General features: G+C 43.9%; 1 protein-coding gene across 6 annotated transcripts in view; it reads left to right on the forward strand.

Annotated features, from left to right (window-relative positions):
• The window catches only part of CACNA1C (calcium voltage-gated channel subunit alpha1 C), a 481,720-nt gene that overhangs the window by 318,268 nt on the left and 146,765 nt on the right, over window positions 1-16,687 (forward strand). For all 6 annotated transcript variants that reach the window (XM_089671829.1, XM_089671831.1, XM_089671828.1 and 3 more), the window contains exon 11: window positions 6,699-6,725. In XM_089671829.1, the coding sequence (XP_089527955.1) occupies window positions 6,699-6,725 (27 nt within the window). The remainder of the gene's footprint in view (window positions 1-6,698; window positions 6,726-16,687) is intronic.

Here is a 16,687-nt window from a genome sequence, read left to right on the forward strand (position 1 = left end):
TTAACCAACTGATGGGCAGACTGCATAGCTACCTTCCAGTGGCCAGCTCCCTCACTTGAACATGCACATGTAAAAGGGTGCTTAGGGATGTGTTCTTTCACTGTTAAAATCAGCAGGAAGCTGATGTGTCACTCCTCCTGCAGGCAGTTATGAAGAAATGGAAAGAACAGTAGCTGCAGCTACAGGGATGGATTGAGGATATGCACAAGTAAGAAAGACTATTTTAACAATGCCAATTTAGCATTTTGAGTCAGTGATTCAAGTATAACTAAAGTTAAAACTGTTTTTTGGAGAGGGAGTAGAACACCTGTCAAGTTTTTATAGCTGGCTTTGTCTCTGTTAGGGGGATTCACCCTCTTTATTTGTCCTGGTGACTGTTTTCATCAAGAATGAAGGTGAAAAAAAACCCACATTTTGGGCTGTTACCAGAGAGGGGACACTAGTTCTTGTGACCCTGGTGACAACCAGGGATTCCTTCACTTCCTGTTTTGGTTATGGGACAGATAGTGAAGGAAGATTTCCCCAATGGGGCACAGATGGCAAAAAAGAGGTTATAACCCTCCCCTCCAAAAAACTCCATCTTTATTAACATTTAATGTGAGAAACATTACTTTAGTTCTTCTTTAAAGTGGAGGTCCGGTCAGAATTAAAAAAAATAAAAGTCAGCAGCTACAAAAACTGTAGCTGATGACTTTTAAAAAATGGACACTTACCTGTCCCTCGATCCTGCAGTGTCTTTACACTGGCCAGGTTGACTGACCGTTCTCTCTCCTCGTCACCGGCATCTTCATTGTGGACACCCAGCTGTGACAGCTTGTGGCTTCACAGCCGGGTGCCCACTGTACATGGGCGAGTAGCACTGTGCTTTGTGAATGGTCCCGTAGTCTTCTGGGACCTGTCACATGTCCCAGAAGACTAGGGGGAGGGAGGGGGGAGGACAACTTCCACTTCCGATCGCCTAGGCCAGCGGTTCTCAACCTGGGGGTCGCGACCCCTTTGGGGGTCGAACGACACTTTCACAGGGGTCGCCTAAGACCATCGGAAAACACATATTTCCGATGGCCTTAGGAACCGAGACACCGCTCCTCTATCCGTCTCCAGGTGTGGGCGGGATGACATGCCGTCCCTGTCATCTGGACACACCCCCGGGATCAATCCTTCGCCAGTGATTGGCCGCCGGAACTGTAGCTCAGGAGAGGCACACAGGCGGCCAATCACCGGCGAGGAGGTGGAGCTTGGAGAGGAGGAGCCGAGCGGCACCGCGAAGATCGAGCGAGTGAAGAGGAGGAGAGCGGCCGGAGAAGGAAGACATCTGACCGGTAAGTGTCTGTACTATGGGAGAGGGAGGGAGCGAGCGAGCCCAGGCTGGAGCAGGGGTCAGCAAGGTAAGTATCATTGGTGTCAGTGGGAGGAATAGTGCCCCATCATTGGTGTCACTAATACCAATGATGGGGCACTATTCCTCCCCCTACTGACACCAACGATGGGGCACTATTCCTCCCCTCACTGACACCAACGATGGGGCACTATTCCTCCCCCCACTGACACCAACGATGGGGCACTATTCCTCCCCCCACTGACACCAACGATGGGGCACTATTCCTCCCCCCACTGACACCAACGATGGGGCACTATTCCTCCCCCCACTGACACCAACGATGGGGCACTATTCCTCCCCCCACTGACACCAACGATGGGGCACTATTCCTCCCCCCACTGACACCAACGATGGGGCACTATTCCTCCCCCCACTGACACCAACGATAGGGCACTATTCCTCCCCCCACTGACACCAACGATGGGGCACTATTCCTCCCCCCACTGACACCAACGATGGGGCCCTATTCCTCCCCCCACTGACACCAACGATGGGGCCCTATTCCTCCCCCCACTGACACCAATGATGGGGCACTATTCCTCCCCCTGTTACCAACGATGGGGCACTATTCCTCCCACTGATACCAACGATGGGGCACTATTCCTCCCACTGATACCAACGATGGGGCACTATACCTCCCACTGACACCAATGATGGGGCACTATTCCTCCCACTGACACCAATGATGGGGGCACTATTCCTCCCACTGATACCAATGATGGGGCACTATTCCTCCCACTGATACCAATGATGGGGCACTTTTCCTCCCACTGACATCAGTGATGGGACACTATTCCTCCCACTGACACCAGTGATGGGGCACAATTCCTCCCACTGACACCAATGATGGGGCACTATTCCCCCCACTGACACCATTGATGGGGCACTATTCCCCCCACTGACACCAATGATGGGGCACTATTACTCCCACTGACACCAATGATGGGGCACTATTCCCCCCACTGACACCAATGATGGGGCACTATTCCTCCCACTGACACCAATGATGGGGCACTATTCCCCCCACTGACACCTATGATGGGGCACTATTCCTCCCACTGACACCAATGATGGGGCACTATTCCTCCCACTGACACCAATGATGGGGCACTATTCCTCCCCCCACTGACACCAACGATGGGGCACTATTCCTCCCACTGATACCAACAATGGGGCACTATTCCTCCCACTGATACCAACGATGGGGCACTATTGCTCCCCCTGATATCAACGATGGGGCACTATTCCTCCCACTGACACCAATGATGGGGCACTATTCCTCCCACTGACACCAATGATGGGGGCACTATTCCTCCCACTGATACCAATGATGGGGCACTATTCCTCCCACTGACACCAATGATGGGGGCACTATTCCTCCCACTGATACCAATGATGGGGCACTATTCCTCCCACTGACACCAACGATGGGGCACTATTCCTCCCACTGATACCAACGATGGGGCACTATTGCTCCCCCTGATACCAACGATGGGGCACTATTCCTCCCACTGACACCAATGATGGGGCACTATTCCTCCCACTGACACCAATGATGGGGGCACTATTCCTCCCACTGATACCAATGATGGGGCACTATTCCTCCCACTGACACCAATGATGGGGGCACTATTCCTCCCACTGACACCAATGATGGGGCACTATTCCTCCCACTGACACCAATGATGGGGGCACTATTCCTCCCACTGATACCAATGATGGGGCACTATTCCTCCCACTGATACCAATGATGGGGCACTTTTCCTCCCACTGACATCAGTGATGGGACACTATTCCTCCCACTGACACCAGTGATGGGGCACTATTCCTCCCACTGACACCAATGATGGGGCACTATTCCTCCCACTGATACCAATGATGGGGCACTATTCCCCCCACTGACACCAATGATGGGGCACTATTACTCCCACTGACACCAATGATGGGGCACTATTCCCCCCACTGACACCAATGATGGGGCACTATTCCTCCCACTGACACCAATGATGGGGCACTATTCCCCCCACTGACAGCTATGATGGGGCACTATTCCTCCCACTGACACCAATGATGGGGCACTATTCCTCCCACTGACACCAATGATGGGGCACTATTCCTCCCACTGATACCAATGATGGGGCACTATTCCTCCCACTGATACCAATGATGGGGCACTATTCCTCCCACTGACACCAGTGTTGGGGCACTATTCCTCCCACTGATACCAGTGTTGGGGCACTATTCCTCCCACTGATACCAATGATGGGGCACTATTCCTCCCACTGATACCAGTGATGGGACACTATTCCTCCCACTGACACCAGTGATGGGACACTATTCCCCCCACTGACACCAATGATGGGGCACTATTCCCCCCACTGACACCAATGATGGGGCACTATTACTCCCACTGACACCAATGATGGGGCACTATTCCCCCCACTGACACCTATGATGGGGCACTATTCCTCCCACTGACACCAATGATGGGGCACTATTCCCCCCACTGACACCAATGATGGGGCACTATTCCTCCCACTGACACCAATGATGGGGCACTATTCCTCCCACTGACACCAATGATGGGGCACTATTCCTCCCACTGACACCAATGATGGGGCACTATTCCTCCCACTGACACCTATGATGGGGCACTATTCCTCCCACTGACACCAATGATGGGGCACTATTCTTACCACTGACACCAATGATGGGGCACTATTCCTACCACTGATACCAATGATGGGGTACTATTCCTCCCATTGACATCAGTGATGGGACACTATTCCTCCCACTGCAAAATTACAGTTATGAAGTAGTAACGAAAATAATTTTATGGTTGGGGGTCACCACAACATGAGGAACTGTATTAAGGGGTCGCGGCATTAGAAAGGTTGAGAACCACTGGCCTAGGCGATGGCAGTGGAAGTGGAAGCGGGTACCTGTCAAATTTGGGTACATCCTCTCCCCCCCCTCTCCTCAAAGGTGTCAGCCCTTAACGGGGACAAAGCCTCAAAGGCTTTAACTTATGGAAAAGTAAAGTTCTCAGTGTAGCAATCGTACGTACAGAGATGGACGCGGTCATCCATCTTGCTCAAGACCCTCCATCTTGTATCTCTCTCTCCCTCCAATCCCCCTCCTCAGGAATGTGGTCTGTGTGTGTATACTGAGTTCAAAAGGCATCAAGCCCCAGCTGGAGAACTTTATGGTTATAAACCCAAATTAGCTAGTGCCCGGGTGTCTGTTAGCTTCTCAATCTGAGATAATCGTAAAACCATAAACCAGTCCTTCACTGGGCTTCAAAGACATTCCAGCTAGCCGTAAAACAGACCTCACATTTAAAACCCACTTTTCCATATAATTTTATATCTTAAGGTAGGAAATAATTACATAAACATAAAGCATATATTCGGATAGCTCAGTTTAATGCAAGTCGTCTGATATCTTACATCCCTCGTGGAAGTCTATGGGAGTGCAGAAAGCCATATAGTTCTAGCTGGAATAGTAAATTATGGCATTTTTGATATCTAAACGTTCAGCAGATGATTCTGCATATTAATCTACCTGTGGATAGAATGTTACAGTACCTAGGGAAGGTTATTGCTCTGGTATAACTTGGGAGGGATTTTGGTTCTAGCCTGAGTCCCCCGCCTACAACACCCCTCCCCAAATGAGGCGATTGGTTCTCTGCTTTAAGGAGACACCCTGCTGAGTTCCTAGAAAAAGGCTGTTATGCTTGGAGTTGAAGTTGAAGAATTCTCCCTTTTTAACATTGGAGCCAACTTTGGGAGACAAGGCACCCTTTTGCTCAGGACACTGGAATCTGCTTAACCCAGGACTTTTGGCAAGTACTCTACCTCCCTAAACTTCATTCTGTTATCTCTTTGCTGTGTTATTGCTTTCTGTATTGATATATATATATATATATATATATATATATATATATATATATATATATATATATATTGGCTACATCTTTTTCTGTAAATACTTTTATTGCACCATTGTGACCTTTTTAGTAATAAATCCTATTATCTGAAAAGTGTTGAACTGTTTCTAAAGCTCTTTAATGCAAACTAAGAATCCCTGTCTTTTAAGAACGCTACTGTGTGTTTTAACCCTCTATATACCTCTGCCTGCAGTGACAGTAGTATACAGACGATTATTCAAACATCATAGTGTTATTGCTAATATTGGCGAGTTTCCTCTTTTTCTCTACAAAAAGGCGGTGGTGGCAGTGTGAAGGGTTAATTGCGTAATTAACCTGACCCAGTAACAATCGCTCTCAGGCTGCAGGTACATAGATTGTGGTCCATTAGCTGGAAAATCTTTGTGCAGGGTGCAGCTGAGCGTGGCATTGTTACACACATGACAGCGCAGTTTTAGATTGGCTAGTCCTTCGGTCATGAGTTGGTGAGAAGGGCTGGGGGTCTGATGCCGCGATCGTCACACTCAGATGCTAAACAACAGTGGAGTCTGATATACAAACTCTCCACAGGCTATTCTGCTAGTGATGCCATGGTAACAGGATAGGGAGAAATACCAAGTACAGTAGGCCTTTAAATTAAATGTATGTTACAGTGAGAAAAAAAATGTATACACTACAATTGTTCTTGTAAGCTTTATTGCAGATTCTTACCTTCTTCAGCTCTTTAGATTTTGACACAGGCCATTCTAGAGCTGTTGTTGAAGGTTAACACTATGTAGGATGGTCTGCCTTTGTTGTGATCACATGATTGTCTCCAGCACCCCCCACCCACAACTCTGTTGTCACATCAGCGTTAAAACAGTCATTGCTATAAATCTAAAGAGAGTGCTGAGAATGCCTGCAACTTTGTCTCTGAGCTGATTACAGGAGTAAGGGAATGAGAACTGCATTGTCTATAAAGCACTGTTGCTATGGTTGCAAATTTGAATTTTTGTTTGCAGGTAGAATTGGAAAGGTAATCTTTAATAATATGAAAAAAACATACACTGTTGTCTCTACCCTACCCTCCTCCTCTGCAGCTCTGTGTTTAGTCCAGAAATACAGCTTCTCTTGCAGCACATTAGGACTTGTAGTGCCACCACAGCACCACGGGTTAGCGCACCATGAATGGATACACTATAAAAGTAATGTATGCATCGTAGCCACGTGCCTGCAGCATACAGCGCGTGTAAAGCCCTCTGCTCACCTCCTGCTGGTGCCATCATCTCACGTTACCACGGCTGGCGTGAAAGATGCAGGCGGCGGCAGTGCTCGGAGAAAGCAGTAATTGTGAGGAATAATGGCAGCTGTGACTCAGCATCATTTTCTATTTTTCTTCTTTATGTCTTTCAGGCACAGAATTTCCAAGTCTAAATTTAGGTAAGAATATTGCTGAACAGCTGCAGCCAATGACGCTTTTAATTGACAGCTGCTTTGTCCAATCACGTAACAGTCAGGCATGTTAAATTCACTCACACAGTCAATGATAAATAGTTGCAAGGTCCAATCACTGCACAGAATAGAACGCTGTGTTCACACTTAGGGTGATAGACAGTTACTATGTCCAATCACAGCACAGCCTGGCACTCTGCATTCAGCTGGAAATAGGCAGCCGCACTGACCAATCCTAGCACGGCCTGTAATGCTGGATTCAATATCGACAGATGCTTCTTCCAATCACAGAGCAACCCGAAACATGGACTGTGCTATGCCTCGCATTGGTGTGGTAGGTGTGTCTATGTGTAAAGAAGGTGAACGTTATCCTTGTATGGATGTTGCCTATGGAGTAGCCATATTTAATCAAGGGGTCTTTGTATATCTAAAAATAAATGCTAATACTGTATGACAAGCTCTACTGTTTTGGAGGTAAATTAATATTAAGTCTATAAGGCCTGTTGCACACTATACTGATGTTTGAGCGTCAGACATTCCTGGTAGAAATAAAATATTAGGATGGCCTGTATATCACTTGCGCATATTTACGCATATTTTCTCACATTTACAAACAGGAAGTGTGGCATTTGCATATTTGAGCATGACCATCAACTCAGATTTCTGTATTTTTTATTTTTAAACTGATCAATATGTAGTGCTTATTTACATGTCCGTGTGTACAGGCACATTAAAAACAATGGGTTGAATTTAGATCAGTAAATAAAAAACACCTGTATGTCTAAAAACTAAGCATTTTCAGGCAGCAGTGTGCAAGAGGCCTAAACATCAAAACTGTCTGACATTGTGGGAGGAGGATTCTCAAAGACATCTTTCTAGCTTCCATTTTAATATGTAACATGTTTTGCTTTCATGGTGGTGTTCTCTTATATTTATGCCCCAAACGTATGATTTAAATAATGTCTGCTTAATTACTCCTTTAAGCTAGCCTTGCTTCTGCTTTGTAAAATGTTCTTGGACCCTTGGTGCTAATGTCTTCAGCACATGAAATTTTGCAACAATGTTTCGATGCAGGGATTATCTTCACTGAAAACTGAACACTAAGTCATTCGCACTAACTCCTACCCGTCAACCCAACCTAACCCCCTAAAACTAACCCTACTCATCAAGCTAACCAAATCACCCAATACCAACACTACACATCATACTAACTGAGACACCGAATACGAACACTACACATCAAGCTAACACAAATGTCTAATTCTAACATTACACATCAAGCTAAACTTAATTTGCAACCCTTCTATTAAAGAGAAACAGTTACCAATGAGAATTTGTCATAATATGAATATCCACTCTTGAGTTATTCAGACAGTTCATGCTTACCTGTCATGGACATGACATTTTTAAATGATTTTATATTATATTCCTGTCGGAGCATAAACTTCAAATGAGTGTCAATGACTATCCTATGTACTCACATATTTATATGTTTTTTTCTCTAATGACAATGCTGTACCTGACTATGGGAGAGGGTACAGTAAGTGAAACCAAGGTGTAGGGATCAGGGCTTGCAGTATGACTGGTAACTGGACATAAGATATGGAAAATGTGATTTTTAATTAAATGATGTGAGGGCAGGGTTTTTTTAAGACCTGCTTTGTACTTCTACAGAAGCTAAGACATAGAGCGTGTTAATAGCCTTGAGCTCAGGCAGGGAACAGGATAGCCTTCATGGGTGTCTTACAGTTCAACACTGAACTGACATTGCTGCCGTGACTGGGGGAGAATACAAGTGAATAACAGCACAAACAGCAGCCTTGAGCAGTAAGACTGCAACAATATAAACACTTAAGCATTGGGATCAATATTCTTTCAAATGTTCATGTCTGAATGATGCTCTTTGATCAGCAACTCTTACCCTAATCCCAGTGTAACAGCCACAAACCTAGCCATGTACAAGGACAAAGATTTTGCCACCAAAATACAATGCACCCAAGTAATCAAATCATGTTATCATGACCTAGATGTAGTAGACTCACTCAGCTGTTGTGTGGTGACAGTTAAAGGGCCTCATCTTCCACCAACATGCTGCTCACAGAGGAAGCCTCTCACAGGACCCCTCCCAGCAGTGCAGGGGTTATAAAAATCTGTGGGTACAGAGTCATTCACTAATGCCAGCTCTGCTCACTGGATAATTACTGGTTGTATGAGATACTTAGTACTAATTACAGGCCGCCCACTCTGAAGAGCTAAACCTGCTTAGCAACTGTGCTGACAATGGACCCGAGTAATTGAGTGGAAAGGGGGTCCTGTGATGTTTAAAGCAGCTCAAGGAGAATGAATTCAGGTCAGATCAGAGCTTGCGTTCATCCTCCTTTAACAAGAGGCGACCTTCGAGGACTGGTTGTCAAACAATGCAAAGCAATATGTGTCACATTTCCTGGTGGCAGGGGACTAGCCAGAAAGGTGGGGGAGGTATTTTTTTCAAACTCTTTATTCTTGTTCTTATTTTTAGTTTGTCAGGTATTTTCAGATAGCAGGGGGCTGTTTTCTTCTATTTAAAAGGTCAGAATCCAGTGTTTGCAAATAATTTAGCACTAAAGTCTTGAAGTCTGAGGTACCTACAGTGGGTATAGAAAAGAATCACCCCCCTTTAAAATAATCACATTTTGTTGCATTGCAGCCTGAAATGAAGACGAACACAGTTTTTGTTTTATCCAGCTGTATTTACTCAACTTATAACATCCAAGTGAAAGATTTAAAGAGTAAATACAGCTGGATAAAACAAAAACTGCCATCAACATGTCAGAAATAAAATAATAAAAATTCAAAAACAGAATCACCAAGTTGGAAAAAGGATCACGCCCCCCCCTGAGTCCTCATGCACACTGGACGTTTTTACAGCTGCTGTTTTTGGCTTTGGCGTTTTTTTCTACAGCTAGTAAACTCCCCAGCATGGTATCCTATGTATCTATGCACACATATGTTTTAATCAACATTTTTTTGCAGGGGCATTTTTTGGCTGGCAAAAGTCTTTTAGCTGTAAAAACGCTCTAACGCTGAAAAACGTGGCAAACAGGCATTTTTGGACTTTTTTGGAGCACAAAATTTTTGTGTGTGTGTAAAAATAAACACAAACGCAGAGAAACATGGCTAAATGCTAATGCAAAACATGACATGACTTTACACAGCTAATGCTACCTGTGTTATTAAAACGCCCAGTGTGCATGGAGCCTAAAAATTACTTGTAAACTCAATCACCTTCTCAATAGCATACATAGCTGTAAACAACTGTGGTCATTTTGACTAGTAAATCCAATATTCTGAAGAGCAAGAGCAGGCCCAGTACCGTAAGGATCACAGTTAATTGTACATTACCCAGGAGAATTACCACTGCTGCTGTTATCAGATAGATGAATCCAGAAGCTCCATAGAAAAAACAGCGCTGTGGTGGTAATAATTACTACCACTACAGCGCTGTTTTTTCTTTGGGTAATTTTGACTAGCTAAACATGAAAAGAGCTTTCCTGGAATATTTCAGTCCCTGATAGTGCAACTAATGCAAACAATCAACTATGGGTGGCAAGGCACTATCAAAAGATCTCCGGGATAAAGTTGTGGACAGGCACTAGTCAGGAGATGGATACAAAAACATTTCAAAGCCTTTATCAAAGCACAGTGAAGTCTATTATTAAGAAGTGAAAGGTATTTGGTACAACATAGACCCTCCCTGGATCAGGACGTTGCTCCAAAATGGATAAAAGAGCCAGGTGGAAACTGGTCAGAGAGGCTACCGAGAGCCCTACAGCAACTCTGAAGCAGTTGCAGGAATTTATGACAAAGAGTGATCATTGTCTGCATGTGACAACAATATCACAAATTCTCCACAAATGTGGCTTGTATGGGAGGGTTGCAAGAAAATAGACACTCCTCAAGAAAGGCCAAATGCAGTCATGAGCTTTTCCAAAATGCACCTTGAAGATTCTGAGGCCAAGTGGAAAAAGGTGTTATGGTCAGATGAGACTAAATTGAATTATTTGGCCTCAACACCAAACGAAATGTCTGACGGAAATCCAATACAGCTCACCATCCAAATAGCACCATTCCTACAGTAAAGCATGGAGCTGTTAATATCCTGTTATGGGGCTGTTTTTCTCTGCAGTAGGAGCACTTGTCAGGATAAAAGGAAAAATTGATGGGGCAAAATACTTGCGGAAAATCTGCTGCCCTCTGCCAGAAAGTTGTCAATGGGAAGAAGGTTTATCTTCCAACATGACAATGATCAAAAACACAGCAAAAATGACCACACAGTGGTTGAAGGAGAAAAAGGTGAATGTCCTCGCATGGCCTAGTCAGAGCCCAGACTTAAACCCCATTGAAAATTTGTGGAATGATTTGGAGACTGCAGTACACAAATGGTCACCATCAAATTTAAACAAACTTGAACAGTTCAAGTTCAGGGGGGGGCGATTATTTTATATACTCACTGTATATTAAAAACATTATATAATATAATTATCTTGTATCGGTCTTTTATTGGTCAGATCTGGCCCCATGTCCAACTGACAGCTGATACTCACCAGAAGCTACTTCCAGAGCCCTTATTTGACCCAAAGTTAGCTATGTGTATTAAAATGTCTCCGTCCTTGCAAGTGTGGGAGTAAAAAAAAGTGGGTAATTCTGTAGTCCAGCTGGGGTATCTTGGGCAAGGAGTACAACACTGCCTAGGTTTTCAGTGCTGCAGAGGCACTGTTGTCAGTCACTAACAGAAAGTTAGGAGCTCACTGGATTTCTGGCAGGGTCATAGGGGAATGGCATGTATTGCAGAGATATACTGCATGGGTTTTTTGCCCTGGCATAGACTTTAACTACTTGAGGACCATTGACATAATTTATACACCATAAAGGACGTCCGTTTTAACTCCAGGGTACATATATACACCCCAGAATCTGCTATGCGCAGTTTCACCAAGACCAGTCAGAGTCATGATCTATGAATAAAAGTCACTCTCACCTCTCATGCATTGTAGCACAGAAACACTTCCCATCACTGTTAAAATGTTGCAACCTGTTCCTGCAGATTTAACACAATTTACTAAGCCATTGTCCTGGAAGTAATATGCAACAGTTGGGGAATAGCTGCTTCCATCAGGGCCTTGTCACACAGGTCCACTATAGGATCCCTTTAAGATCTTGCACTTTAGCTAAGTGGTATGGTACACTCTGCCATCCTAAAGGGAATTAAACAAGGACAGATTTGTCTGTGCAGTCGTTAAAGGGGTTATGAAGTAATTTAATTTATTGGCTTGGATGTGCCCTCCTGCGTGCCCTTGTGTATGATGCAAAGGGCATCTGTGCATACAAATATATGTGATGCAGAGGGCAGAGCAGAAATAAGACCTATCCAAGGGTAATACATATAAACAGCACTGCTTCATGATAAGAATACGGATAGCGAAACCTACAAGAACTGTAATATATTTAATAAAAATTACAATACCATAATATAGTATTATTGATATGGTATTTGCTAATGTGAAATACTTAAGTGAAGTCATTTATTTATAGAACCCACATCTAATTAAGCTGAAATCATTAAGGGCCCTTATATGCTATTGCGTTGTGGTAATGCACTAAAGCAGCCCACTATGGAGTGTAGTGGTGCATTGTGTTACAAGTTTTTTATATATACGATTTTTAGGATATTTTGGTGCATTGGCAGCCCATTATTTTCAATGAGCTGTTTTAACACAACACACATTAAAGCATGACATATTGCGCATTAACTAGCTGAAAAAATATAAATGGGCCCTAAATATAAGCACTTAAATTGTCCTACTCATTCTGTCATGGCAAAACAGTCAAGATGCAAATCTATATAAAAAATTTTTTATATACATAAAGAAGAGTGTACAGTGGGGAAAATAATGATTTGATCCATTGCAGATTATATACGTTTGCCCACTTAAAAGAAATGATGGATCTATTATTTGTATCATAAGTGTATTTTAAATGATAGAGACAGAATATCAACCAAAAATCCAAAAAAACACATGATACAATTGTTATAAATTGAGATGCAGTTCAGTGAGTAAAATAAGTATTTGATCCCCTACCAACCAGCAATAATTCTGGCTCCCACAGACTGGCTATTTACACAGATTAGTCCTGTCAATTTAAGAAAATGCTTCTAATGGCAGCTCATTATGTGTATAAAAGACACCTGTCCATTCAAACCTTACCATCATGGGCAAGACCAAAGAGCTGTCAAAGGGTGTCAGGGACAAGATTGTAGACTTGCACAATGCTGGGATGGGCTACAAGACCATCAGCAAGAAGCTTGGTGAGAAGGATACGACTGTTGGAGTGATTATTTGCAAATGGAAAAAATGTAAAATTGCCATCAGTCACCCTCGGTCTGGAACTCCATGCGAGATTTTGCCTCATGGGGTAAGGTTGATCCTGAGAAAAGTGAGGGATCAGCCCAGAACTACACTGGAGGAGCTTGTGAATGAAGTAGTTGGGACCACAGTCACCAAACAAACTATTGGTATCACAATACACTGCCATGGATTGAAATCCTGTAATTGAGCTCTTTAGCATTAACTCTACTCACCATGTTTGGAGGAAGAAAAATGCTGGCTATGCCCCCAAGAACACCATCCCTAGAGTCAAGTACGGAGGTGGAAACATCATGCTTTGGAGCTGTTTCTCTGTTAAAGGTGCAGGCCAACTGTGCCACATTAAGAGGCCAATTGATGGGTCCATGTATTGTAATATATTGGATGAGAAACTTCTTTCCTCAGCCAGAACACTGAAGATGGGTTGTGGATCGGTCTACCAGCATGACAATGACCCAAAACATACCGCCAAGCCAACAACAGTGGCTGAAGAAGAAGCACATTAAGGTCATGGAGTGGCCTAGCCAGTCTCCAGGCCTTAATCCTATAGAACATTTATGGAGTCAATTGAAACTTCAAGTTGCCAAGAAACCTTAAGGATTTAGAGAAAAGTGGACCAAAATCCCTCTTGAGATGTGTGCAAACCTTGTAACCAACTACAACAAAGGTCTTACCTCTGTGCTTGCCAACAAGGGTTTCTCCACCAAGTACTAAGTCATGTTTTGCTTGGAGATCAAATACTTAATTTACTCACTGAACTGCAACTCAGTTTATAACATTTGTATCATGTGTGTTTTTTCTGGATTTTTGGTTGTAATTTGGTCTCTATCATTTAAAAAACACGTATGATAAAAATCATAGACCCTTCATTTCTTTGTAAGTGGGCGAACTTACAAAATCTGCAGGGGATCAAATAATTATTTTCCCCACTGTATATGTATCAGTTAAAGCTGAGCTCCAGGCAAACAGCTAAACACATACTGTAGATTCAATATATATATATATATATATATATATGTCACGTCTATGGTAGTGAGCTCTATAAAACCACAGCTTAGGGTTCCCCAGGGCACGGAATCTAAGCCCCAGCCTGCTTGTTCACCAGGGCCCCTGATGGTGGGGATGGACGTGCAGCAGGCTGGGACCAGGTCGTGGCCCCCAGGTACACCCAGCTGAGGTGGAGGAGACCGCTAGCAAGAACAGGGTGCAAGGGAGAAGACACCGGGAATCCAATGAGCAAGCCGAGGTCAGGACAGGTGGAAAAACTAGCAAGGTCAGGAACGAAGCCGGGGTCGGTACACAGATAGACAACACTGGATATACAGCGGAAACACACAGGGGCTCCAACAACACGAAGTTGCTCAGGCAATGTGGCCTAGTCTAAGCATATCTTAAATAGACAGGCAGACAAGGAGGCGGGACAGGAAGTGATGGAAGGGAAGGACATATGCCCACAGGAGAGCACAGACAAACACATGTGAAGAAATCAAGAGCAGCAAGGAGGTAAGAGTAAACACACAAGAGCCCGCAAGCTAACTTGTGACTATATATATATATAAGCTGTTTTAGCTGCCAAAGAATTGGTATTTTTATACATCCAGTCCAAGGAGTTACATAGCTCTGCCAAACAGCACAGCCCTGTCTGGCTGGGCAAGACCTGGTTTTTCTCTATTGCAGTTCAGCAACACTTTAGATATCTTTTCCTTCCCCCATTCTGTGATTGGACAGAGAAAATAGAAGCAGCAGACTGATGAGCTCATCTCGCTGTCACTTTGCTCTCCATCTATCAGCATGTTCATTGCACTGGAGAGAAATACAGTTGCAAGAAAAAGTATGTGAACCCCTTGGGATTATGTGGAGTTTTGCATGAATTGGGCATAAAATGTGCTCTGAACGTCATCTAAGTCACAACAATAGAAGAACACAGGCTGCTGAACATAATACTACACAAACATTAGATGTTGCCATGGTTTAATTGCACAAAACATGTAAACATTCACAGTGCAGGGAGGAAAAAGTATGTGAGGCCCTAGCTTAATGACTTCTCCCAGAGCTAATTGGAGCCAGGAGTGAGCCAACCTTGACTCCAATCAGTGTGATGATATTGGATGTGTTGCTGACAGCTGTCCTGCCCTTAAGAAACACACACCTGTTTTGGGTTTACTGGTTTCAAGAAGCACTGTCTGATGTGAACCATGCCTCGCAGAAAAGAGCTCTCAGAAGACCTACGATCAAGAATTGTTGACTTGCATGAAGCTGGAAAGGGTTACAAAAGTATCTCCAATAGCCTTGATGTTCATGTGTCCACGGTAAGACATACTGTCTACAAATGAAGAAAGTTTAGCACTGTTGCTACTCTCCCTAGGCATGGTCGTCCTGTAAAAATGACTGCAAGAGCACAGCGCAGAATGCTGCATGAGGTAAAGAAGAATCCCAGAGTGTCAGCTAAAGACCTACAGAAATCTCTGGCACATGCTAACATTTTTGTTGACACATCTACAATAAGGTAAACATTAAACAAGAATGGAGTACATGGGAGGACACCACGGAGGAAGCCATTGCTGTCCAAAAAGAATATTGCAGCACGTTTGAAGTTTGCAAAAGAGCAGCTGGATGTTCCACAGCACTACTGGCAAAATATACTGTGGACAGATGAAACCAAGATTGAGTTGTTTGGGAAGAACACCAACACTATGTGTGGAGAAAAAAAGGCACAGCACACCAACATCAAAACCTCATCCCCACTGTAAAACATGGTGGAGGGAGCATCATGGCTTGGGGCTGCTTTGCTGCCTCAGGGCCTGGACGGATTGTTATCATTGATGGGAAAATGAATTCCAGAGTTTATCAAGACATTTTGCAGGAAAACGTACGACCATCTGTCCGCCAACTGAAGCTCCGCAGAGGATGGGTGATCCAACAGGACAATGACCCAAAGCATACAAGCAATTGAACAAAACAATGGCTGCAACAGCACAGAATACACCTTCTGGAGTGGCCCAGTCAGAGTCCTGACCTCAACCCAATTGAAATGCTGTGGCATGACCTTAAGAGAGCGATTCACACCAGACATCCCAAGAATATTGCTACACTGAAACAGTTTTGTGAAGAGGAGTGGTCCAATATTACTCCAGATCGTTGTGCAGGTCTGATCTGCAACTACAGGAAACGTTTGGTTGAGTTTATTGCTGCCAAAGGAGGGTCAACCAGTTATTAAGTCCAAAGGTTCACATACTTTTTCCTCCCTGCACTGTGAATGTTTACATGTTATGTGCAGTTAAACCATGGCAACATCTAATGTTTGTGTAGTATTATGTTCAGCAGACTGTGTTCTTCTATTGTTGTGACTTAGATGATGTCCAGAGCACATTTTATGCCCAATTCATGCAAAACTTCACGTAATCCCAAGGGGTTCACATACTTTTTCTTGCAACTGTTTTATAATGTATTCATGAACACAGAGCTGCATTAACTTGTGTCTTTTGTATCTGCCTGGAGTTCAGCTTGAATAATAATTTAATAGTTATAAACTGATACAATGGGACA

This window comes from Staurois parvus, unplaced genomic scaffold (genome assembly GCF_062004578.1).
Source record: "Staurois parvus isolate SC_StPar_1 unplaced genomic scaffold, SC_StPar_1.0 ptg000114l, whole genome shotgun sequence".
In the NCBI taxonomy this organism is placed as follows: Eukaryota; Metazoa; Chordata; class Amphibia; order Anura; family Ranidae; genus Staurois; species Staurois parvus.